Source organism: Protopterus annectens, chromosome 4.part0 (assembly GCF_019279795.1).
Source record: "Protopterus annectens isolate FY-2018-M chromosome 4.part0, PAN1.0, whole genome shotgun sequence".
In the NCBI taxonomy this organism is placed as follows: domain Eukaryota; kingdom Metazoa; phylum Chordata; order Ceratodontiformes; family Protopteridae; genus Protopterus; species Protopterus annectens.
In genome coordinates this window covers 734,691,800-734,715,622 of record NC_056733.1, presented here as the reverse complement: position 1 = coordinate 734,715,622, position 23,823 = coordinate 734,691,800, and the positions used below count along the sequence as shown (strand labels likewise).

The window sequence follows — 23,823 nt, the reverse complement described above, 5'->3', positions numbered from 1 at the left end:
AATACAGCTGCAGTCCAGGTTTCCCTCCCTCCTTCCCCTCTTGGGACAGGCCTAATGGCTAACACCTTCTCATACAACCTGATTGGGGTATTCTTTTATGGTGTATTTGCTTGCAACTACTGTTTTTTGATTATATTGCATTGCATTATTACATAAATTTATGTTTTGCCTTCCTTCTGGGGGCACCTGACATCTGGGGCAAGAAAAACTGAAGAAAATGGCGTTGGCTGGTTCTTTTATACCCCTGTCGCACTGACGTCAGGGAAGAAGTGACTACATCCGACGCTGGACCTAGACTTTGGAATTCGGCCTACCGAGGACCTGCCTGACGGCAGGAAAACCCATCTGTTATGACTGCAGCTGCATTAGCACTCTAACATCTACATTTATGGTAGGTACAAAACTGTACTTTTTATTGCACTTATTAGTAAATGAATTATTGCTTAGTAGGACTAGTCTAGCTAAAGTTAATAAAAGTAACTTGCGTATTGATTCTGTACTACTGAGGTGCATCTGACTCCTGTATAACTCTGTTAAAAGCCAGTGAACTCCCAAGACTTTGTTAGGCAAATAGAAAGGCCTTTTATCTATATCACGCACCCAGTCTCCACCCTCTCATACATGCTCAGTCTCTTGTTTGCATGCACACGTACTCTGTCTGACTCGTGCACAAATTTGAGCACACTCTCACGTGCAAGTGTTCTCTTTTGACCAAATTGTCTCACACAGACTTGCCCGCGAGCACTCCCGCTCACAGTTTACTTTCTGCATAAGTTGAGATGTGGGAGGAAACTAGAAAACTCTCAGATAACACTGGAACAACATTCATGCTACACTCACAAGATATCCTGCTGAAAACCAAACTAATGAAACCTGCATTTCTGACATTACCCATTACAGATTTGTCAGATGAAAATTCTCAATACTGTACATTTGTTTACTGGATTTGATTGTATCTTCAGTTTTAATGGATTTTTGTTTTTATTTATTTTATTTTATTTTTTTTTTTAACAGAGCTCCGTTGTAGCCCTGATCAGTTTGCTTGCCGTACTGGGTCAATCCAATGTATACCTGTGGCCTTTCAATGTGATGGCTGGAAGACCTGTGAAGACGGAAGCGATGAAGTAGACTGTCCAGGTAGGATTGGCTTTTAATGGGTTAAGCAAATCCTGTGTGGGTGGAGCTTTGAAGACGATGGACAATACTAAAGTACCTTAAATGGTACAGAAGAATGAAGCATTATAGAATCAAGGAAGATATTTGGCAATGTTTCCTTTATCCATTTGTAGATCATTGGCTATTAGATTGTCATATTAAAGAAAAGGGCATTAGATTTTCTCCTTATCCCCACTTTTGTGCAGGAAGTCCATGAGAACATCTGTCAATTAGTGACAAAAGTCGTGCTGCTGAGTAACTGATTTTGTACTGCTAGTCTTTAATAACTGACAAACTGTACTGTAGCAAAGTTGGGCCTCTCCTCTTGGTTTTCTTGTGAATGCGCCAAGTTTGATTTGGTACTTTTTCTCAGCCATCGAGTAGCCATACCTGGACTTGCTTCATCCTTCTAGGAAATTTTAGGCTATAGTAATGGTGGGCTACATTCTTTTATCAATCAGTAGGTAAGGCTTATTGTATACTTTACTGGATGAGTGAGTTGAGATTTTTTAACCAGGGGTGTATTTAAGGAAACATGGATGTTCTTCGTGTTTCACTGTTGCAGTCATTACATTTGAGTAATCTGCTGGCAGGTTGCCCTCAGTCGGCCTGAATAACAAAGTCTTGGGTCCTGCATCGGTTGCTGTCCCTTCTTCCATGACGTCAGATCGTCAGGGATATAAAACATGCTGCTGACGCCATTTTCCTCAATCTTTCTTGCCGCACTGTGCCTGAAGCAGAAGCAGTTTGCAAGTGCCGATCAGACGACTCCTGAAATTTTCGTTTGAGTTTCAGAACCAAAGTCTTCAATCTCTAAAGCTAAGTACCCCGTTGGGGAAACTTTTTTCTTGCTCCTTACCGATGTCAGTAAAAGTTAATTGTATTACTTCTGGGAAGCAAATACCTCAAGGATTTTCATTTGTACTGTATTCCTTGCCTAGGCCCTGACCACATCGTGCCTTGCTGTTGGTTTGTGCTAAATTTAACCAACCCACTATTAAGCGTCTGTATATTTTTGCATCTAAATATTTTGGCTCAAGATTTAACTATCCAGAAATGTCTGTTAGCAGTCCGACGACCGGAATTCACAAAAAGCACAAAGAAAGACAGAGACAGTCTAGGTCCAAAACCAACAACGAAGCTTCTCCTAAGCCAGTCGCCGGTACTCCATGAGGTGCTTTCGCAGCCCCTTATACCCGCTACTTTTGATTCGCAGGCCTCTACTGAGACCCATTCGGAGTCCGGTATGCCACGAGACACTTCAAGTATTGAACCCGCGGATGTCTCTCCCTTAAATGGGTCCAGAGCCACTGAGCAGACACTGGCTTTAGAGGGTGTTTTCAGGCCTAAAGATTTGTATATTAAACCACCATCCTCAAAAACAAGGCCAAAACCAACTTTAAAAAACCGACGCATGGGCCACGTGCTCAGGCCCCTATGCCTAAAAAACAAATGATCAAAATGGCTGAGGATTTAATTACTTTGATCAGGAGTTCCCAACCCCGTCCTGCTAAGAGGCCTAGGCAAAGCACTGGTTATGAATCTTCAGATCAGGTTTCCATTTCTTTTGATTCCTCTTCTGATCAGGAACTATCTGTCCCTCCTTATGAGGACTCTGATGCAGAAGAATCCATCCCTTCTGCTTCTCCTCCTGAGGATTTTTCTTTTGGAGAAACTTTGCATACCTTAAGGGAACTTTTTCGTTGGGAGAGTCAGGATTTTTCAGAATCCAAAAAGAGGCTTAGGGATTTCCTTCTTCCTCAGCATAGGCCTTTGGCTAGCCCTCCTGTTTTAGACATTGTTGATGTTTTCTCAGAATCCAGCATGGCTCCTGATTCCATGCCTCCAGCTCCTAGTAAGCCAGACAGATATTACAGGATTCCTGACTCCCACAAATTTCTTTTTAAAAACCCTGCTGCTGACCCTGAAACAATTTCTCAGGGTCCCAAGGGTGTTAAGGCTTCTACTGCTAAAAAATCCTATTCCTTCTGATAGAGACTGTAGGGAGCTGGATAGATGGGGTAAGAAGGTTTACACGTCTGTAACTGTGGCAATCAGGGCTTTAAATTGTCAATTTCATATGCTTAAATAGCAGCATGTCATTGGCTTAAACAGAAAATGATGTTGATTTCCGACTGAGTGGAAAATAGAGTTACAGGATTTATTGCATTCAGCTGAACAAGTTGGAAAGCATACTTTGCAATGTGGTTTTGATTCCTTGGAGGCCTCTTGCAGGATCGCTGCAACTGGATCTGTGATAAGAAGGCATGCTTGGCTCAAGGAGCAAAATTTGCCTGATCATGTTAAAGCAAAATTGTTGGATGCTCTTTTGCAACAGGACAGTCTATTTGGTAATAAGGAGGAAGAAGTTATGAAAAAGATGGAAGACAAAGCTAAATCTATGCAAACTGTAAAAGATTTCCTACAAGTGCAGCCACCCAGGTTCAGTAGGCACTGGCCTACTAAGAATTGGTCCTTTCCAGTACCCACCAGAACCTCTCAAGTCAAACCCAGGCACTCCAAAGGCTCCAGGTTTCAGTCACAAGGAACTTAAAGAACAAAACAATGGGGTGCTTCCACCTCCAAATCTGGAAGTAGTAAGGCACCCCCCCTCCGGTAAAAAGTCTCGATGACTTTCCTCTGCTATTGCCAAGCACTTATCTTTTGGCAGCCCCATTTGGGGGGAAAACTAGCACTTAATGCACAAAATTGGCATCTAATTACCCAGGACAAGTGGGTTTTAAATTTTGTATCCCAGGGATACAGATTTCATTTCCACACGTTGCCAATTCCAAATGGATGGCCAGATCTGCCTCCAAATCAGTGGGCAGAGACCCAGAAACAAGTTATGTCCCTCATGGATATGGGGGCTATTCAACCAGTACCAGAAAAGGAGAAAGGACAAGGTTTTTACTCAAGACTTTTCCTGGTACCCAGAAAAAGCAAATCATGGCATCCAATTCTGGACTTATCCATTCTAAATACTTTCCTGGACATTCCAAAATTCAAGATGCTGACTCTACAACAGTTACTGCCTATGCTAGGCAAGGATGCCTGGTTGGTAACTCTAGACTTAAGAGGCTTACCTGCATATCCCAATCAGGGAATCTTGCAGAAGATACCTCCGCTTCAAAGCAGGCTATTTGCATTACCAGTTCTCTGCACTGCCCTTTGGCTTATTTACTGCGCCTTGGGTCTTCACAAAGTGCCTGGCACCAGTAATTGCATTTTGCAGACAAAGAAACATTCAAATTTATCCTTATCTGGAGGATTGTCTAATTCAGGCAGAAAACAAGGACACTCTTCTACAGCATCTGGCGTTTGTAAAAAGGCTTCTAACTTGCCTAGGGTACACCGTTATCGAAAATAAATCACAACTGGTACCCTCTCAAAAAATTACATTCCTGGGTGCAAGCTTGAATACAACTGCCCAGATGGCTCACCTCACGCCAGACAAGCATCCAGTTGATGACTTAGTTCAAACAAGTGGCCACAAAAACCCAGTCATCTGCAAGAGAAATTCTGCAGGCCTTGGGGTTCTTGGCTTCCTGCATTCTTCTAATTCCATATGCAAGACTGCATATGAGGAAACTTCAATGGTACCTGAAAGGTTTATGGAGTCAACATTGTCACAGCCTGGAAACAGTGATTCCTATCATTCCTTGCCTGCAGCAAAAGTTCCTATGGTGGGCAGAGGCCTGTCACCAAAACAAGGGACTGTCATTCATTCCACCCCCTGCCACCCAAACCCTCACAACAGACTCATCAGACTATGCTTGGGGGGCGCATCTGGCAGGGAGATGCATTCAGGGCGAATGAAGCCCAAATCAAATGCATCTGCGTATCAACCAGAAAGATGCTAGCTGTACGGAATGCTATGACAGCTTTCAAGGACGTTCTCCATCCAGGACAACTACTGATAGACGGACAACACACAGTCATGTGGTACATAAGCAAGCAGGGGGGTACCCATTCCTACCCCCTTTGCAGACTAACCATGTGGAACACAGCCTTGTCTTACCAAATACATCTACAAGCTCAATTCCTGCCAGGAAAGCAAAATACTCTGGCAGACGAACTAAGCAGAAACCTTATGGACCCACACAAGTGGAAACTGGATCTGCAAATCTTCAGCATGTTGACACACAAATGGGGGAGCCCAGACATAGATCTTTTTGCATCACCCCAAATCAGTTGGACAAATTCAGCACAAGAATCCATCACGAAAAAGCTTGTAAAGAGGATGCTCTATCCTTCATCTGGAAAAACCTATCAGTCTATGCTTTTCCCCCTCTGCTCTCCAATGTATTACTAAGTCGGACAGGAAAAACCAAAAATGATTCTGATTGCTCCAGACTGGCCTCGCCAACACTGGTACCCACTCCTATGCAATATGTCTCACCTTCCTCAGTGGTACCTGCCTCAGACACCTTATCTACTGTCTCAGCAGAACTTTCAAATTCTACACACTCAAGTTTCAAACTCTGAATCTTGCAGCATGGCTAATCAACTAATTTCACCAGTTACATCTCTCAGCAAACCTGTGATGGATGTCATTTTGGAGGCTAGAAGGCCTAGCACTAGAAAATCTTATGCTGATAAATGGAAAAGATTCTGTGCTTGGAATCAGGCACAAGGAATAAGCACAGAACTGCCCAATATCCCTCATATTCTGCAATATTTAACGGAGATGCTTCACAAGGGCCTAGCTTTCTCTTCCATAAAAATACACGCCTCTGCCATTTCAGCTCATTACAACACAGAGCCTCCCCTCTTTTCTCTTCCCCTGCTAAAGCAGTATCTCAGAGGGGCCATAAATTTAAGACCTCCCAGGAGAGCACAAACTCCTGCATGGGACCTCAGTTTTGTGTTGGAAAAGCTCACCCTGCCTCCTTTTGAGCCAGCTGCTACTGTGGACATAAAATTTCTCTCTTGGAAGACAGCTTTTCTTTTAGCAGTCACTTCAGCTAGAAGGGTCTCAGAACTACAGGCTCTCATGGCATTGGAGCCTTTTATTATTTTCTACCCAGACAGGGTAGTGCTCAGGACCAATCCATCCTTTATGCCTAAAGTGGTATCCAGTGTGGCTGATAATCAGACCATTCATCTGCCAACTTTTTTCCCAAATCCACAGAACAAGGGGGAGCGGATTCTACATTCATTGGATGTACACAGACAACTAAGATTCTACTTGAACAGGACAAAATCTCTAAGAAAATCTGAGCAACTACTGGTGGCATTTGCTGCAGGGGCAGAGGGAAAGGCTATTTCAAAGCAGACAATTTCAAAATGGATAAGCCATTGTATTAGTTTCTGCTGCATGCATCATGATAAACCTGTCCCTAAGGGGATCAGATCCCATTCCACCAGGGCTGTGTCTACTTCTGCAGCCTTTCTCGGAGGGGTTCCTACCAGAGACATTCTAGAAACAGCTACCTGGAGCTCAGTTCATATGTTCACCAAGCATTACCATTTACCTCTTCTCTAAATCCAGGGCAGGCTTTGCCACTGCTGTCCTGCAGGGCCTTATAGCTGCTCCTAATGCTGTACAATTCCATCCTCCCAACCATAGCTTTGGGATTCTACCCAAATGTAATGACTGCAACAGTGAATCATGAAGAACATAGTACAGATGTTCATAGTGTTACCCTGCTGCAATCATCACACTAGGGTTATCCTGCCGTCAGGCGGTCCCGCAGTCGGCCTGAATTCCAAAGTCTTGGTCTGGCGTCGGTTGCTGTCACTTCTTCCCTGACGTCAGTGCGCCAGGGGTATACAAGAGGCATCCGACGCCATTTTCTTCAGTCTTTCTTGCCGCGCGGTGCCCGAAGCAGAAGCAGTTCGCAAGTGCCGGTCGGCCGACACCTGAGATTTTCGATTCGAATTTCAGTCTGAAGTCTTCAATAAAGCTAAGTACCCCGTTGGGGAACCTTTTCTTGCCTCAGTCCGATGTCAGAAAAAGTTAACAATTGCATTTCTTGTGGGAAGCAAATACCTCATAAGGACTTCCATTCCTATTGTATTCCTTGCCTAGGCCCAGACCGCGACGTCACAGGTTGTCGGTTTTGTGTTAGGTTTAATAAACGAACTATCAAACGCCATTTTGACTTCGCACAACATTACTTTGGTAGGAAATTTAATTATATCATGCCGTCGGAGCAGCCGACGACCGGCATGCATAAAAAATGCAAGGATAAGGGCAGGCAGCCTAGGAACAAGCCAGACTCCGAGGCCTCTGCTGGGCCTGTCGCCGGTTCTCCGGTCTTCAGTGAGGTGCCTACGCAGCCCCTGACGACCGCAGAACTGGAATCCCAGACAGCTGCGGATTCTCAAGCGGAGTCTACTAGGCCGACGCAGACAACTTCATTAGGCCCTTCCGACACCGGAGCAGAAGTAGACCCCGGTGCAGTGGAAACACCTTTGGTTTGAGAAGGTGTCTTCAGACCGACTACACTCACCATTAAATCTTACTCTAAACTTAAAACTCCTTTAAAACCAAAGAAGACTGTACAACAGTCTACAGTTCAAGGCCCCATGCCTAAGAAGCAGATGCTTAACATGGCTGAAGACTTGATTACCCTAATCAGGGGTTCTCATCCCCCTCCTGATAAGACAAGAGGAGGGTTATGCTTCCTCTGACCAGGTTTCTATTTCCTCAGATTCTTCTGAGGAACAGGATTACACTTTTCCCTCTTATGAAGACTCTGATGCTGAAGACTCTATTCCTTCAGCATCTCCCCCTGAAGACTACTTCTTTGAGGAAACTTTACATACCATGAGGGAACATTTCCACTGGGAAGGCCAGGACTACTCTGATTCTAAGAAAAGGCTCAGAGAGTTCCTTTTATTACCCCAGCACAGACCTCTTGCTATCCCTCCAGTTTTAGATATTGTGGATGATGTTTACTTGGAGTCTAGTCTAAATCCAGACTCTCTACCTCCTGCTCTAGCCAAGCCAGACAGATACTACAGAGTACCTGACTCTCTCACATTCCTTTATAAAAGCCATGTGGCTGACCCAGAAACAATTTCCCAGGGTCCTAAGGGAGCTAAAGCTTCTATGGTTAAAAATCCTGTGCTCTCTGAAAGGAATTCCAGAGCCCTAGATAGATGGGGAAAGAAAATATACACCTCAGCAACTCTGGCTATGAGAGCATTAAATTGTCAGTTTCACATGCTGAAATATCAGCAATTCCTAATGTCTCAAAACAAAAAATGAGCACACATACTGAACAGTCTGAATTCAAGGAAATGCAGGATCTGTTGCATGCAGCTGATCAGGTGAGCAAACATACTTTACAATGCGGATTTGATTCATTGGAAGCTTCCTGTAGAGCAGCTGTTACTGGCTCTGTCATACGTAGACATGCTTGGTTAAAAGAGCAAACCCTTCCTGATCATGTTAAAGCAAAATTATTGGATGCACCTTTACAGCAGGATGTATTATTTGGTGTCAAAGCAGAAGAGGTTTTAAAGAAAATGGAGGATAAGGCAAAGTCTATGCAGACGGTCAAGGATTTTTTGCAGCTACAACCCCTCGTTTCAGCAGAAATTGGCCAACAAAAAACTGGTCCTTTCCAGCTTCTGACAGATCACAGAGGGGCAAATACAGACGCCCAAGGGGCAGAGGTCAGTCACAAGGCCCTTACAAACCTCGCCAATGGGGTACTGCTACCCAGAAAGGAGGAGAAGACAGGCCCCAAGCTAGCAGAAGACAAACACAATGACTCAATCCTCAAACTACCAAGCAAATCTCTCCTGGAAGCTCCCTTGGGAGGAAAATTAGCATTTTTTGCAAACAACTGGTACATCATCACAAAAGACAAATGGGTCCTAAACATGGTCTCTCAAGGATACAGATTCCACTTTCATACCTTACCAAGGATAAAAGGAATGCCAAACCTGCCACCAAATCAATGGGCAGAGGCACAAAAACAAATTACAGCTCTCATGGACATGAGAGCCATTCAACAGGTACCTACACAGGAGCAAGGACAAGGATTTTACTCTACTCTTTCTAGTCCCAAGAAAGGACAAAGCATGGAGACCCATTCTGGATCTTTCAGTTCTGAACACCTATCTGCAAGTACCAAAATTCAAGATGCTAACACTACAGCAGCTTCTTCCCATGCTGGGCAAGAATGCTTGGCTAGTAACGTTGGACCTCAAGGAGGCATACCTGCATGTCCCTATCAGACAAAATTGCAGAAGATACCTCCGCTTCATTGCAGGTTCAACACATTATCAATTCTCTGCACTGCCCTTTGGCTTATCTATTGCGCCCAGGGTCTTCACAAAATGCCTGGCACCAGTAATTGCATACTGCAGACAGAGGAATTCAAATATACCCATACCTGGACGACTGCCTTATTCAAGCAGAAAGCAAGGACATTCTTTTAAAGCATCTGGCATTTGTCAAACACCTTCTAAGTTGCCTAGGGTACACAGTAAACGAAAAGAAATCAAAACTAGTGCCCTCACAAAACATAATATTCCTGGGTGCCAGCTTGAATACAACGGCCCAGATGGCTTATGTCACGCCAGACAAGCAACAGCAGCTGACTCATTATTTCATAATAATGGCAACAAAGACCCAACTCCCTGCAAGAAAAATTCTGCAGGCCTTGGGATTCATGGCATCTTGCATACTACTAATACCATTTGCAAAACTGCATATGAGGAAATTACAATGGTACCTGAAAAGTGTATGGACTCAGCCCAACCACAGCTTGGAAACAATGATGCCACTTATTCCCTGCCTTCAACAGGAGTTTCTATGGTGGGCACAGGCATGTCACCTCAACAAGGGTCAGCCTTTCACCTTACAGCCAGGCAAACTATGACAACAGATGCATCGGACTATGCCTGGGGAGCACACATGGCAGAACAGTGCATTCAGGACAAATGGACTACAGATCAGAGGCATCTGCATATCAATCAAAAAGAAATGCTAGCAGTACAGAATGCCCCAACAGCTTTCAAGGACCTCTTACACCCAGGACAACTAATAATAGACGGACAATACTACAGTAATGTGGTACATAAGCAAGGGGGCACACATTCCTACCCTCTATGCAGGCAAGCAATGACCTTGTGGAACACTGCACTGTCTTACCAGGTTCAGTTACAAGCACAATTCCTGCCAGGAAAGAAACACATTGGCAGACGACCTAAGCAGAAACATCATGGATCCACACAAGTGGAAACTAGATCCACAAGTATTTGCAATGATAGCTCAGAAATGGGGACGCCCAGACATAGATCTGTTTGCAAGCCCCCAAAACTACCAACTTCAAAAATTTTGCACAAGGACATTCCATCCACAAGCTTGGAGAGTGGACGCCCTCTCATTCAGTTGGAGAACATTAACAGTGTATGCCTTCCCTCCACTGCCTCTTCTAGCAAAGGTACTGCTGAAAGTCAGATTAGAGAGGCCACAAATGATACTCATTGCACCAGACTGGCCACGCCAGCATTGGTATCCAATTCTAAGGAACATGGCCCACCATGGATTTTACCACAGATTCCTCACCTGCTCACCCAGCGAGACAGTCGGATTCTACAAAGCCAGCTCAAGACTTTAAACCTTGCTGCATGGCAAATTACCTAAACAACCAGCCAACACCTCTATCCAAAGCTGTTACGGATGTCATTCTGGAGGCCAGAAGGCCCAGCACCAGGAAAACCTATTCAGACAAATGGAAAAGATTTTGCGCCAGATTCTAAAATATTTAACTGAGATGTTGCACAAAGGACTTTCCTTTTCATCTATTAAGATCCACGCCTCAGCAATTTCAGCTCATTACAACACGGATCCTCTCTTATTCTCACATCCACTCCTAAGACAGTACCTCAGAGGGGCTAAGAACATAAGATCGCCAAGGAGAGCACCAACACCTACTTGGGATCTCAATTTTGTTCTGGAAAAGCTTACACTGCCGCCCTTTGAACCAGCTTTTTCAGCTGATTTAAAATTTCTTTCATGGAAAACTGCCCTGCTACTAGCAATAACCTCAGCTAGAAGAGTTTCAGAGCTACATGCACTATTGGCAGTGGAGCCTTTCCTCATTTTTCATCAAGACAGAGTATCTCTACGAACTAACCCTTCCTTTATGCCAAAGGTGGTGTCCTGTGTGGCCCTTAACCAAACCATTCATTTGCCCACCTTTTTCCCAAATCCCCAGAACAAAGGAGAAAGACTCCTGCACTCTTTGGACATTCACAGGCAATTACGTTACTACTCGGATAAAACTAAGGCTTTCAGAAAAACTGACCAGCTTTTTGTAGCCTATGCTACAGGATCACAAGGAAAAGCCATCTCAAAACAGACCATTTCTAAATGGATAGGACATTGCATACGTTTCTTCTACATGCATCATGGGAAACCTGTACCTGCTAACATTAGGTCCCACTCCACCAGGGCTACAGCTACATCAGCAGCCTTTCTCAGGGGAGTGCCAACCAAGGATATTCTGGAAGCTGCAACTTGGAGTTCAGTGCACACCTTCACCAAACACTGTCACTTACCTGTATATTCTAAGACTAGAGCTGGTTTTGCCACTGCAGTTTTGCAGGGCCTACTAGCTTCTTCTAACCCTGTTTAACTCCACCTCCCATCTTTAGCTTTGGGATTCAACCCAAGTGTGATGACTGCAGCAGGGTAACACGATGAACATAGTACAGTTTTGTACCTACTATAAATGTAGATGTTAGTGTTCACCCTTCTGCAGTCCAGGTTACCCTCCCTCCATCCCCTCTGTACTAGCTGAACTTATCTATGCCACTCTATCCTATACAACCTCTGTGGTATATTTGCTTGTGCCTAAAGGTATTGTTTTATTTTTATCTAGCTAGATATATATATATTTTGCCTACCTATTGGGGACACCTGACATCTGGGGCAAGAAAAACTGAAGGAAAATGGCGTTGGATGCCTCGTATACCCCTGGCGCACTGACGTCAGGGAAGAAGCGACTGCAACTGACGCCGGACCAAGACTTTGGAATTCAGGCCGACGGTGGGACCACCTGATGGCAGGATAACCCTACTGTGATGACTACAGCAGGGTGAACACTCGAACATCTACATTTATGGTAGGTACAAAACTGTACTTTGTGTGCACTTACCATAAATGTAAATGTTCGAGTGTATTCACTGTTGCAGTCCTGGTTACCACCCGCCAGCCCCCTACTTTTCTCTTTTTATACCTCTTCTTTCTGTTACTATGCTCAAAAGCCTTTTTGTTGTTTTTGCTTTTATTTGGAGGTAAATGTTTTTTGTGTTCTAACTGACATGCATATTGCTCCCCATTTGAGGGGCACCTGACATCTGGGGCAAGAAAAACTGAGGAAAACTGTGTCGGCTGCATGTTTTATACCCCTGACGTCATGGAAGAAGGGACAACAACCGACGCAGGACCCAAGACTTTGATATTCAGGCCGACTGAGGGCAACCTGCCAGCAGATTACCCAAATGTAATGACTGAGAGAGTGAATACACTTGAACATCTACATTTATGGTAAGTGTGCACAACTGTACTTTCCTTCTTCGGAGGAAGGCTTTGAAATATAATGTAAACATAATGTTGTAAAATTTGATTTTCTTTTCAGTTATAGGTAGTAAAATAATTTAATACTTGTCCTGGGTCTTGCTCAATGGCTTCCCTTCCTTCAGCCATTGTTTGCTACTTTCGTCTCTTGTGGCGTGAGACATTCTCTGCTAACTTTGGGCATAGTTTAGAAGACCTTATCAACCAGTTTCTTTCCTGTAAGGGTAAGAACTGTATGATAAACACAGGCCCTGTTGGACCCACTTGCTTCGCACACCTGTCTGTTCACCTCCTCTAATTCTGCCTTACTCAAAAGAGGTATACTTGCTTGCCTGCACATATATGCACACAGTCTCCGCTGGCTAGCAGTGCTGCTTACACAGCTGGCAGCATGTAATGAGCTCACCCATCCTGAAATCTATAGGTGCAACACTTTGTTCCCTTCTTAAGGAGGTGTCACCTAAACAATATGCCAGAGCTGCTTCTCTGCCTCAGAATGGAATAGCTGACAGTGGCCCTGTAGTGCCATCCTCTCATAGGTACTTATTACACCATTGATCTGTTACGATCTTGAGAAATGTAGTCTTGCATTCCCTTGGTAATTTTGAGCCCTTGTATTTTGCAATATAAACATCTAGAGACCAGCCGAAGAAGTGTATGTTGCAGTAATTACTCATTTCCCCTATCCATTAGGGCCAGTGGTGCTAAATCTGAGAGTGAATTCTTCCAAATTACGTTTGAATAGAGTAAGAGAGCTGCTCTGCTTTGTGCAGTGGAATAAGTTTCATAGAAGTGGTGTTCTCTGTGATGCATAATTATCCCTCCAACATGTTCTACTGATTTTATAAAAGTCCCTTGAGCAGTTTGATATGTGACTTGTGAATGCTTAATTGGTCTGATAGTCAGCTCTGTATGTGAGTATGTGGGCAGAGGTCGTGTTTCAGTAGCCTGTATAATACTGAAAAGCGAAACGCGAGGCTTTGAGTCAGTTTTCATATTTATTTATTTTTAATTTGAGAAATGTGGTCATTCCAGTTGTCACATTTTTGCATAGGTACATACTGAAATGGGAGTTGTACTTGATTGGCTGAAGTGCAGAGTCCATTGAAATATAAACTCTGAAAAGAGAAAAAAGACATCCTTGCAGTAATGGGTACATGATGATCAGTAGACAGCTCATTGCTGACTTAGATTTCCAGATCTCTAACTTTTGCGTCTTTCGGCTTTTCCCGGTTAGGGGTTGCCACAGTGGAACTCCAGTCCGCTAATGATTGGCAGTTGATTTTTACGTACCGGCTTGCCAGGCCTGGCGCACAACCTTCAATGAAGGTACGCCCATTCACGCATGTCTCCACGCAGAAGACGCTCTAGCTGAGAATCGAACCAGACAGCGTCTTACTGTGAGGTGACAACGCTACCGCAGCACCACCACCGCAGGGTCTTGCATTCATAAAGTAGCAGAAAGTATTCTAATATTTTGTATGGTTATTGTCCTTTAGTATCTGTATCATCCCAGTAGCCTCATTTCTTGAGCTTTCTCCCCGTTTCATCATCTCTCTCCACTTTTAGGTGTAGGTTCCTGTTTGTCCTATGTATAGGAGCCTTACCTGTGTAGCTCTAAAATTTGCCTTCAAATTGGGTATTCCCAAACTGCTCTGTTCTGTTGAAAAAAATCAGCTTATCCTATTGGAAAAAATCTGCTTGTCCCACTTGACTCTTGCCGTCTTCCCCTCCCAGATAAAATCCTTCAGCTCTTTATTAATTGCTATCCACAACTTCTCTGGTTGATAAAAATATGCCTGACCTGTGTATAAAACTAAAGGGACAAACATTTTAACTGGTTGTATTTTGCTATCCATATAGCAGAGCTTCCAATTTTTCAGTTTTTGTATTATCTTTTGTTTACTGTGTTCCCACATATCCTTAGTTGCCATACAAGAATCCTTTTTAATCCATACTCCTAAGTATTTCATTTTATCTTGTTCCCATAAATATGGATATTGCTGAACCAATTCTTGTGTGGGTACATACTTTACAGCTATCGCCTTTGTTTTAGCTTCATTAACTTTGTATCTTGAAAAGATTTGAAACTCGCTCAAAATGTTCCACAACACTGAAATGTCCTTATCAGGTATAAAATATAATCTGCAAATAGAGCCAGCATTTCTTGACTGCCATACTAATTATATCCTTGAATTTCTGAGTCCCTTATTTTCTTTGCCAGTGGTCCTAAATTTAATACAAATAAAGGAGAAAGAGGACACCGTTGCCTGGTTCCTCCATTCAAACAGAAGTCATCAGAGAGGAATCCACCCACTTTTAATTTTCACCTCCGATCCCTCATATATTTTCTTAATCAATCTTATAATTTTATCAGAGAATGCAAATGCTTCCATTGCCCTGCTCAGTGACTCCCAGCTTACTATATCAGATGCTTTCTCTGCATCAAGACCCACCAACAGTGATATTTTCTTGCATTCAGTTTCCCTCTGGATTATCATTGTTTTGATATTGTCAAATGTTTGCCTCCCCTGCACAATACAGAATTGATCCATATGTATCAATTTTGCCATCATATTTGCCATTTTTAGCCATTGTAGACATAAACACTTTATAATCATAGAGCTGATGTTTTCATTTCTCCTCACGATAGGGTCTCCGATGAGACCCTCAGATCCGGTTCGGCCACATTCTACAGACACGGATTGGACTCTCATGCTCCTCTTTCCTGTCCATATTACCTTACATCCACCCAAATACCTCAGATCTCATTTGCAGCTTGAGCTTACTAGATGCGGATCTCATGCTGTCAAGCTGGACATTTTTTACATCAGATTTGATTTTTCAAGATGCATGAGGTGAATCCTTCCCCAGGGGCAGAGGGGGAAGTAGTAATGGTAGACCTCGACCACGCGGCAGAGGGGCTCCGCAAAATCAGGGTGACAGTGATTCCTTTTGCGGCTGACCCTTCCAGCACTCCTGAAGAGAGGCCCGCCTGCCCTCCTCTGGAAGCAGTCGGAGGGAATGTTTTTCTTTGTACCCGGAAGCCTGGCAAGAGATCACAAAAGAGAAGTGAGTACTAAGTATAATATCCAGAGGTTTTTCCATTCCCTTTTGCCTTCCTGTTCCACACATCAGAAAAATCCCAGATGTTCCACATAATCAAAGGGAACCGGCAACTGTCTTTCTCAGTCCCCGCAGACCAAATAGGATTTGGAACTTAAGATTCTTTTTTGTGCCAAAAAGAACAGGGGACTGGAGACCCATCTTGGATCTCGGCAAACTAAACAAATCTGTAAAGAAGTCAAAGTTCCAGATAGTGACACTGCAGTCTATTCATCCCTTTTTAGGGAAAGACAGTTGGATGTGCTTGGTGGATCTCCAGGAGTAATACTACCATATAAAAATGGACAGGCCATCAAGGAGTCAATAGCGCTTCCGGCTGGGAGCCAGTCATTTCCAATTCTAAGTTCTGCCCTTTGATCTTACTACAGCTCCCAGTGTTTACCAAATGCATGGCAGTAGTCACAGCTCACTTGAGACGAATGGGATTCCAACTGTTTCCATACCCAGACAACTGGCTCCTGACGGTCACCACCAGGCATCTACTACTACAGGTAAAAGAAGGTGCATTACAACTTTCTCACTCTGGGGATAGTAAATTCAAAAAAATCTGACTTGTTGCCATGTCAGCATATTACATTTATAGCAGCAGATCTCGACAGTCTCCATGATGGCAAAGTTACCTGCAGGGAGAGATTCTTTACTCAGACAAGATTTCCAACCTTCTGCTAAGAACCAAAGTGAAAGTGATAACGGTCTTAAAAGTTCTAGGAACCATGGCAGCAATGATAATCCTAGTTCCCCTAGCCCGGATGCACATGAGAATTCTGCAATGGCTCCTTTTTGCTCAGTAGTCATTTCAAGAACTTCCCATGTCTCACCAGATCAGAATCAGTCATGCAAGAAGGATCTACGATGGTGGCTCCTTTCCAGTCAAGTGACATTAGGTCACCCCTTCACCCTACAACAACCTGTGATGACAGTGACCACGGATTCCTCCCAGATAGGGTCGCGGGGCATTATCTGGGGAGGATGGTCCATGGCAGGAGCACGAGGCCCATTTGCACATCAGTGTCCTAGAGATGAGAGCAGTGCTCTTGGCGTTGCAAGCACTTGCAGACTCTCTTCAATTAGGAACAATTGCAGTTCAGACAGACATGTCGGCAGTCTGGTACATAAGCAAGGAGGAACCAAATCCTATCCCCGTTGCCGAGAGGCACTCCGAGTATGGCAATGGGCTACATCTTCCTAATGCTTTCTAGTAGCAATGTACATTCCGGGGGAATCAAGCATGATAGCAGACAGACTCAGCAGGTCATTACTCATGTCTCACAAGTGGTCCCTAAAACAAGAGATAGAGATCATTTTCTGGAGATGGGGCCCGTCTTGCTGCGATCTCTTTGCAACACCCATGAATGCCAAATGTAGCAGCTACTTTGCCCTAGTCCCCCCTCCGGGGGAGTCACCAAGGGGCAGACTTGTACACGATTGGCCCCTGGGATGTCTTTATGCTTTTCCTCTCTTTCCACTAATACCCAAGGTCGTACAGAAAGCCAATTCATTGGGAAGCAGGCTAATTTTCATTGCCCCATGCTGGCCTCATCAGATTTGGTTTCCCTTCCTCTGGCCTCATCTTCAGGAGGAACTGTGGGTTCTGGACCCAGTTCCAGACCTTCCGACTCGTACGTCCGGAACACCCCACCCCTCCCTCCAAACCCTCAAATTAACAACATGGCTGCTCCAGTTTCAAGTTTAGTCAGGCTTCATAATTTCACACCGGCAGTGAAACGTATCGTAGTATCTTCACACACTGCTTCAACCAGGAAGTTATATTCCAGTAAATGGAAGAGGTTCTCATACTGGGCCGCATCAAAAGACATTAATCCCTTCTCTGCCCCAGTCAGCTCTATTCTTGAATTCCTGGCAGAGCTTTTTCAACATGGTTCTGCTACAGCTACTGTTAAAAGTCGAACTGCAATTTCTAGTTTTCATATGGGTGACGACTTCTAACTTGATGTCCCACAGATTGTGCAAAGCTTTCTTAAAAAGTACTTTCTTATTAAAACCTTCCATTAAAGAGCCCCTGTCACCATGGGCTTTGAATTTTGTCCTATCATATCTAACTTTACCTCCATTTGAGCCCTCTTCAACATGTGATCTCAAATTTCTGTCATAGAAAACAATTTTTATTAGTGGCCGTTACTTCTGCAAGTAGAGTCTTAGAACTGCAAGCCCTATCAATCAAACCTCTGTACTTGATCTTCCATAAGGATAGAGTATCTTTTCAAACTAACCCATCCTTTTTACCTGAAGTGTGTTCTCAAACTAATCTAAACCAAACTATTGAGCTGCCAGTGTTTTTCTCCAGTCATGGCAACATGGCATACAAGCTGTAACAATTAGATGTGCACAGACAACTCTGCTTCTATTTACACTGAAACAAGGATTTTAGGAAATCTGTCCAGTTTGCTTTTCAGAAGAAAAAAAAATATATGCCTGTTTCTAATATCACACACTCAAGCTGGCTTTCAAGTTGCATCTCCTTTTATCTACAGTACTAATAACAGAGAGCTACCTTTCAAGGTCAAGGGACATTCTACAAGAGCCATAACATCATCTGCCTATCTAGCTAGACTATCAATGGACAGTATTTATGCAGCTGCTAAATGGGCAAGGCCCCCATACCTTTATCACTCATTACAAAGTGGATTTGACCTCCAGGGACAGGGTGTCCTTGGGTTCCACTATATTGAAAAGTGTACTCCCATGAGCCACCCAGGGAATGTGGTGCTAGGGACGCTGTCCCAACCAGTAAGAATGAAGGTGAGATAGGACAGCATAACATGAAGTTAGGTACTCACCAAAATGTTCCATGTTTGTTGTCCATCTCACTTTCATTCTTATGACCCTCCCGCCCTCACCCAGCCCAAGGCTTCTGGAGGACTTATAGGTTTCTTTTCCTTGGGCAAGGAGATTCTCTGACTTTGTATTCTACAATATGATACATGTAAACACATTGTTATGATTAGCAGCAAACAAGATCTGGGGGATTACACCACAATCCCCCACTGCATGATACGCGATAGGTGTTAAGCCACGAGCTAAGTGAAAGACTTAGAGCTTTAGTATTCGGCCGAGTCGGAGCCGAGGATCGGCTCGAACCCAACCAGTAAGAATGAATTTGAGGTGGACAACAAACATGGAATGCTATGTTGAGTACATAACTTCTTTTTTCCCACATTTATCAAGACCAAATGACATTCTTATTTATCAGGACCAAGTAACATTCGTATATCATCTGAGAAAGTGTTGACCATATCCATTTGTCTCATCTAATGAACTCTACACTTATAAATCATCTACAAAAAGAAAATGAAAAGACTTTACATGTTGTCTGGGAGCCAAATTGTAACCATGACAGTATGTTTAGTTGTCAGCTTAATGGTTTAAGGGCAAGACAAAAGAACAGCGGTGACAGTCACCCTGGAATATCCTCCTTTGAATTTTTATCCCTGGGATAATAATTTGTCTCATCATGGCTTACCTGCCAAGTGGTATGCCACTGGTTCAAGATCACTGTAATTTAATTGTTTAGTGTAAGTTGTATCTTGTTCATTTGTAAATACTCCTTTATCCATAAATGTGGGATGCTTTCATATGCCTATTTATAATCTGTCCATGCTGTATTTGAATTCTTCTCCTTTATACAGTTCTTCATTATGACTTTAACAATTGTTTTTTTGTTCCATATAACTTTCTTTTGTTTGCCTTCTATTCTGTTGCAATGATTGCATTTTCTTCTAAATGATTATAAACTTTTGTCTGCACCAACTCCAGTTTATGATTTATAGACCAGTAAATTGCCTTCCAGTGATGTATAGTTTTTAGGATAGCTTGCAGGTTCACGCTTAAGGAGGATTATCATTTTTCCTGTCGTTAACCAGGTTGGTGTCTCTACGGGATGTGCATATGAGTAGTTCTTACTCGGGGTTAAATCTTTGTGTAAAGATGTTTGATGCCTGCTACATAACTTATGAGATGTGGGAGGAAACTGCAATACCATGCATTTGTTGTAAGGAAGTTGTTTTTCATTGCACAGTTTATAGTAATATGGCACAAACTTGTTATGAAACAGATCTTGAATAGCCTGTGTTGCAAGTCTGGCAAGTCATGTTTCAGGCCAGAGTTGAAACTGGCTCACTTGGCAGTTAGTGTTGCTCCCTGAATGTAGTGACCCTCAAAACTAGGTTGAAGAGAGACTAGATCTGGTCGTCCTTTCTAATGAGTGGAGTGTGAGGTCCTAATTTCCTCATGCTCTGTAAAAGCACAAAAAAAAAAACAAAAAACCTCACTTGTGCGATCTGGTACTTGTTTGTAATAGGAGAAGTGAACTCCTTCACATTCTATGGGAGAGCAAAAAAATTGCACTTCTACGATCTAAAGTGCTGAAGAAGCTAGTTGCGCCTCCTAACACATTGTGCCTGCAGTGGCTGCCCTAGCTACACTTCAGTTTTAGGCTAATCAGCCTGATATGTTGACTACATAGATGATGTGTTCTTAGTCTTAGCGTGTTGAGAACTTCTTCGGGGGGGAGGGTATTACAGATGTGGTTAGGTTCTAAAAGTGCTAGAAGGGAGGGGAGTGGGGGTAAATTGAGTCAAATGGACGCTAGTAGATAATTTGTTTTCTAGGTGTGTGTGATGATGTTTAGTTTTTAGCTTTGTGCAGTGCTGGGCATTGCTTCTGAGATTTGTAACATAGTTAAAGAAGGCTTTGTGATTCTTTTGCCTGGGTAGCTAGTTTTACATTGTATCTATCTTTGGTTGTTTTGATCAGGATCCAAACTTGTGTTTAGTAAGGGCGTTTTTGACTGAGTTTAATTTATTTTTGCATGCAATTTTTTTTCTTGTTATAGAACCTGTTTGTATTAGGGTCCCACTGTAGGGGATTATTTTTGAATTTGGTATCGCATTTCTGAGGTGGACAGATTTTATGCAACTGCTTACATATCCATAGAGTTCGGCAGAAAAGGATTCCAGAACATAAGCAGGAGGATCTTTGGAGTGGAAAGTGCTTTTGAGTTTATCCTTAATCAGTATTACTAGATTAGCCTTTGCATAATATCGGAATGCACTGCTATTGGAAAATGTTTCAGGCTTCAGTCTTTAGTTGAATGTGACTGACTTGGCAATTTGACTATGGAGAAGGTTATGGTTGGTGGGGAGAAAAGCTGCCCTATATCGTTGACCAAGTCCAGGCTTTTATCACCCCTGGTTAGGGTGTGGATTAATTGGTCCAGAGAATTTGTATTGCAGAAGTCCATTAATCTTTGGACTTGAGTATTTCAGGATGTGTACAAGTCTACCAGTTTAGGGAGGGATTGTTTGAAGTTTCCTGGGAGAATAGTGTTTGGCTTGAAGCAAAGGGACTCTGTACTGGTTAGGTAGGGGTGTGATAGGTTGAGGTAGGCATAGATGGGGTCCTCTAGTTAGTTATGGTGTGATGAGGGTTTCTTCATAGTAAGTTGGACATGGAGGAGTTCCAGGTCGTTGTCTTGTGTAATGAACCTGTAGGTGAGATTTTTTAAGAATATATTGACACCTTTTGTTTTTTGTGCCACCTTCTAAAGTTATGGGTCTGTACAAGTGATGGGCATCGAAACTCTGCACTGATGGAGTGCTTTCATTGAATTTGAGCCAGGTCTCTGTGATGCATATGTTGACATTTTTCAGGGTAAACAGTGCTTATAGAATGTGGAGTATTTTGTTAAGACTGTTAGAGCTGAGCAGCAGTATTTTAATGTTGTTCAGATTCTGGTATATTCTGTTGAAGGTCTTAGAAGACCAAGATTATCAAAAAAAAAAAAATGTGGGGATGAAGAAGGTTTTAGCCAGAATAGAGAAGCCTTGAGTGGAGAGGTGGAGGGCTTTCTATGCAAACCATTTTGAACAGTCTACCATCTGTTTCCATGATTATGTATATTGTAGCCTGTCTGACATCAGAAGCTAAGCTAATTGTTATATTGTGGCATCGGTCTTTATGATGGTAGAATGCTGCTTAGGGCTAGGTTCCAACCTCCCTCAGGCACTTATTCCAAGAGCTCCATCATGTCCGTCTGTCTGTATGCAACTCAGGGAGGTACATTAAGTCATTTACACCCATATGCTCAGTGACTGTATCATATGTGTAATTAGGGTGCAAAGGTTTGAGTGCTTTCATGATGTGGCGAATCCTGGCATCTATTAAACAGCTGACTGCAGCCATCTCACTGTGCAGCCTGTTGAGTGGAGCATCAGTGTATTTCAATGTGGAGTCGTGAATGACGTGGATATTGGATTGTATGGAGGTTTGCCTTATTGGTGTCTCACTTGAGATAGTGAGACTCTTGAATGTGTGTTTTATGGTGGGTGCTGCTTGTGTTGTGTACTTGTTTCTTGGGTTACATTTATGAGAGCTTTGATTCAGGTAGACTGATTTTAAGATCCTTAGCATATGTAGGTCTGTGCGTTCGGTCTAAGCTGCATGTGTGATTGGCTTTGTGTGATACTGACATCCTGCTTTTTACTTGTAGTGGCTGGATGGAGAGCCTTACTTCCATTCCACTTTTTCCCCTGACCATCTAGTGGTCATGTGATGTGCAATCGGCCATGTTCAAGTTAACACTAACTACAACTTCAAGCCCACAGACCTATCCTGCCTTTATCTACCTGAGATGCACTCTTCTCTGCTGAGCCTCTTACCTATATTGTGTAGTTAAAGTATGGTCCTGTCTAAGTTTGTATAGCTGGATTTAAATCTCAATTTCAGTATCATTTAGTGCTTTTCCACAGCCGGCTGCAGCTTGCATTTTACCATTTCCATTCCCTATCTATACAGTTTCTGCCACACCCTCCCCCCACCATTGCCCTCTCCAGCAAGATTCTCTCTAAAGCTCCCAGCTTGCTGCTCTCACCTCTTATGTCTGTTTTCTGTCTTAAAGGCCAGCCTTCCTTTCCTACTCTACTCAGTTTGCTGCTGCTCTCCCCTCGTATGTCTCTGTATCCCTTTCCTTATCTATCTTGTTTTCCTAACACTAATCTCCCTACTCTGCTGCTACTGTGTCTCCCTTTTCCTAAGGAATACACAGTACAACTCTCCAGCCTTTCTCCCTTCTCTTCTTTCTGCTCATTTTTTGCCATACTTACTGCTTGTCCGATTATTTTTCTTGGTGTTTCTCCAGTCTCAGGATGTAAACTGCTCTGTTCGCCCTCGCTAATGCTCGGGCTCACTCCACTCCCCTACCCGCATTCCCACCCACCCCCACTTCAATTACGTTTATACCTAACCACTTCAGCACACACACCCTTCCCCCTCCCTGCCTACTGCATTGCATCCTGATGCATTCTCTTTCTCATTCCTTCAGCTCCTCCCCCAACAATGAATTTGCTCTATTTTCCACCCCTCCTCCCTCCAAACCTGTTACTCAAACAACCACTTATCTACTTCCTTGGGTAATATTACACCTCAACCTACTCAATTTACTGCTCCCCTATTTCAATCCATCTATTACCCTGCTTGTATTATAAACATAATGCTATATCTACTCCTATCTGTACCTCTCCTTTCTATCCTCACACTATCCACATCCTACCATAGTCCCCCACCCTTCCACTCTCACAAACCCTGCAACCCTAAACCCTTCTCCTTCCTAATAGCACCCTCCATTTTCTCACATCTCTTCAAACACAAACTCCCTTCTCTTCACAACAAGTTCCCAAAACCCAACATAAAATCCTTTGAACCTAACCGTCTTGGGTTTACTCTGTCTCCCTCTGTACTTACCCTTCTTCTTGCAGGTGATGTACATCCTAACCCTGGTCCTTTCACCAAGTCTTCTCCTGTTACTCGTTTAACAACTTCCTGTACTCTCTTCTCCTCCCTGTCACACATATCAGCTTGTCTACCAGACACCTCAAAATCTTTGCAGTCAGTATTCTAAGTACCTTAAAGTCCCTGAATTACACTCCTGGATAACTCTACGCACTCCAGATAATCCTCTGCATCTCTGAAACCTGGCT

The 23,823-nt window shown here is 43.3% G+C and overlaps 1 protein-coding gene across 1 annotated transcript in view; it reads left to right on the top strand.

The window, feature by feature from the left end:
- DGCR2 (DiGeorge syndrome critical region gene 2) overlaps positions 1–23,823 on the top strand; it is a 1,448,564-nt gene that overhangs the window by 308,864 nt on the left and 1,115,877 nt on the right. Inside the window, exon 2 of the mRNA XM_044068694.1 lies at positions 1,015–1,137. Coding sequence (XP_043924629.1) covers positions 1,015–1,137 — 123 coding nt within the window. The remainder of the gene's footprint in view (positions 1–1,014; positions 1,138–23,823) is intronic.